The sequence below is a fragment of the Myotis davidii genome, unplaced genomic scaffold (assembly GCF_000327345.1).
Source record: "Myotis davidii unplaced genomic scaffold, ASM32734v1 scaffold150, whole genome shotgun sequence".
Taxonomy (NCBI): Eukaryota; Metazoa; Chordata; class Mammalia; order Chiroptera; family Vespertilionidae; genus Myotis; species Myotis davidii.
The window spans coordinates 2,233,556-2,235,300 of NW_006283437.1; the positions used below are offsets into that span (position 1 = coordinate 2,233,556).

Here is a 1,745-nt window from a genome sequence, read left to right on the forward strand (position 1 = left end):
CTTCGTTTCACCCCGCCCTGGCGGAGGCTCTGGGCCAGGGCCTCCAGCGCAGCGCGGGCAGTGGAGGGGGTGCGGGCAGGCCGCTCACCGTGCGAGCTCCAGCGCTAGGACCAGCATCAGGCAGCCAAGCCAGAGAGCCGGGGAGGCGGAGGCTCCTGCAAGGAAACACAGAGAAGTACAGGGTCCCCCAGCAGGCGGCACATACAGCTCCTCTGTCCCTTAAAGGGAATGGTGCCCCAAAGGGGTGGAGGGGGAGGATGTACGGAGAGTGTGAATGGGCAGGGCCACAGCTGCCTTCACAGAAGAGCTACCTGCGGAGCTGGTTAAAAATGCAGACCCCCCCCCCCCCCGCCGCATACCCCCCCTCAGATTCTGGTTCAACAAGGTCCAGGAATCTGAATTCTAAGAGTCAGCTCATGAAGCAAGTTTAGGAAACGAGTTAAAGGCTTGGCCATGATGGAGGGAGAGAGGTTTCAGTGATGGCGAACCTATGACACGCGTGCCAGAGGCGACACGCGAACTCATTTTTTTGGTTGATTTTTCTTTGTTAAATGGCATTTAAATATATAAAATAAATATAAAAAATATAAGCCTTTGTTTTACTGTGGTTGCAAATATCAAAAAATTTCTATATGTGACACAGCACCAGAGTTAAGTTAGGGTTTTTCAAAATGCTGACACGCCAAGCTCAAAAGGTTCGCCATCACTAGGCCCTAGTCCAGGGGTGGGCAAGCTTTTTGACTCGAGAGCTACAATGGGTTCTTAAACTGGACCGGAGGGCGGAACAAAAGCATGGATGGAGGGTTTGTGTGAACTAATATAAATTCAAAGTAAACATCATTACATAAAAGGGTACGGTCTTTTTTTTTTTTTTAGTTTTATTCATTTCAAGCGGGCCGGATCCAGCCCGCGGGCCGTAGTTTGCCCATGGCTGCCCTAGTCACTCACCTCCTGGCTTCTTCCCTTCCCTGCTCGTACCAGCTTTGAAATCATCTTGTTCATTTACAAGACAGCTGGGCCTGTCTTGCTCACCTCGGTATTCCCAGCCCCTACTACAGGCCTGGCACACCAGGTGCCCAATATATACTGGTTAGATGTATTAATTAGTACTGCACAGCGAGAAGGCAGGAGGAGGCAGAGGCAGCAGTGAAGTGAATTTAGTCGTAAGCGGCTCTGATTCAGTGGGTTCTGGGTGAGGCCCATGACACTGGCGGCTTTTAAAAGCTGCCCTGGTCCTGGCCAGTTTGGCTCAGCGGATAGAACATCCGCCTGAAGACTGAAGGGTCCCAGGATCCATTCCCGGTCAAGGGCACATGCCCAGGTTTCAAGCTCCATCCCCAGGAGGAGGCGTGCAGAAGGCAGCCCATCAGTGATTCCCTCTCATCACTGATGTTTCTATCTCTCTCTCCCTCTCCCTTCCTCTCTGAAATCAATAAAGGAATATTTTTTTGAAAAATAAATAAAAGCTGCCCTGCACCGGTGACTTTCACGGGCAGCGGGAGTTGAGTCACTGTCCCGCGTTTGGTAAAGACAGGACTTTTCTCTGAAGGCAGAATCTCCAGCGACTCGGAGACCCGGTCTTGCATCTTAGACCCTTCCCGCCCAGGCCCAGGACCGGACAGGAATGAGCACAGGGGTGGGGTGGGCAGGGCTGTCCGGCTCACCTGGGTGAGAAGGGGAGGAGGGCGGCCGGCTGGGGCTGGCGCTGGGGGAAGCATCCAGCCAGGGGCGCGTCTTGGCGCCAT

The 1,745-nt window shown here is 53.4% G+C and overlaps 1 protein-coding gene across 1 annotated transcript in view; it reads right to left on the minus strand.

The window, feature by feature from the left end:
- Nucleotides 1–6: 6 nt before the first annotated feature.
- Nucleotides 7–1,745, minus strand: part of OTOA (otoancorin) — an 86,469-nt gene continuing 84,730 nt past the window's right edge. Inside the window, 1 exon segment of the mRNA XM_015563897.1 lies at nucleotides 7–155. Coding sequence (XP_015419383.1) covers nucleotides 85–155 — 71 coding nt within the window. The 3' untranslated portion in view covers nucleotides 7–84.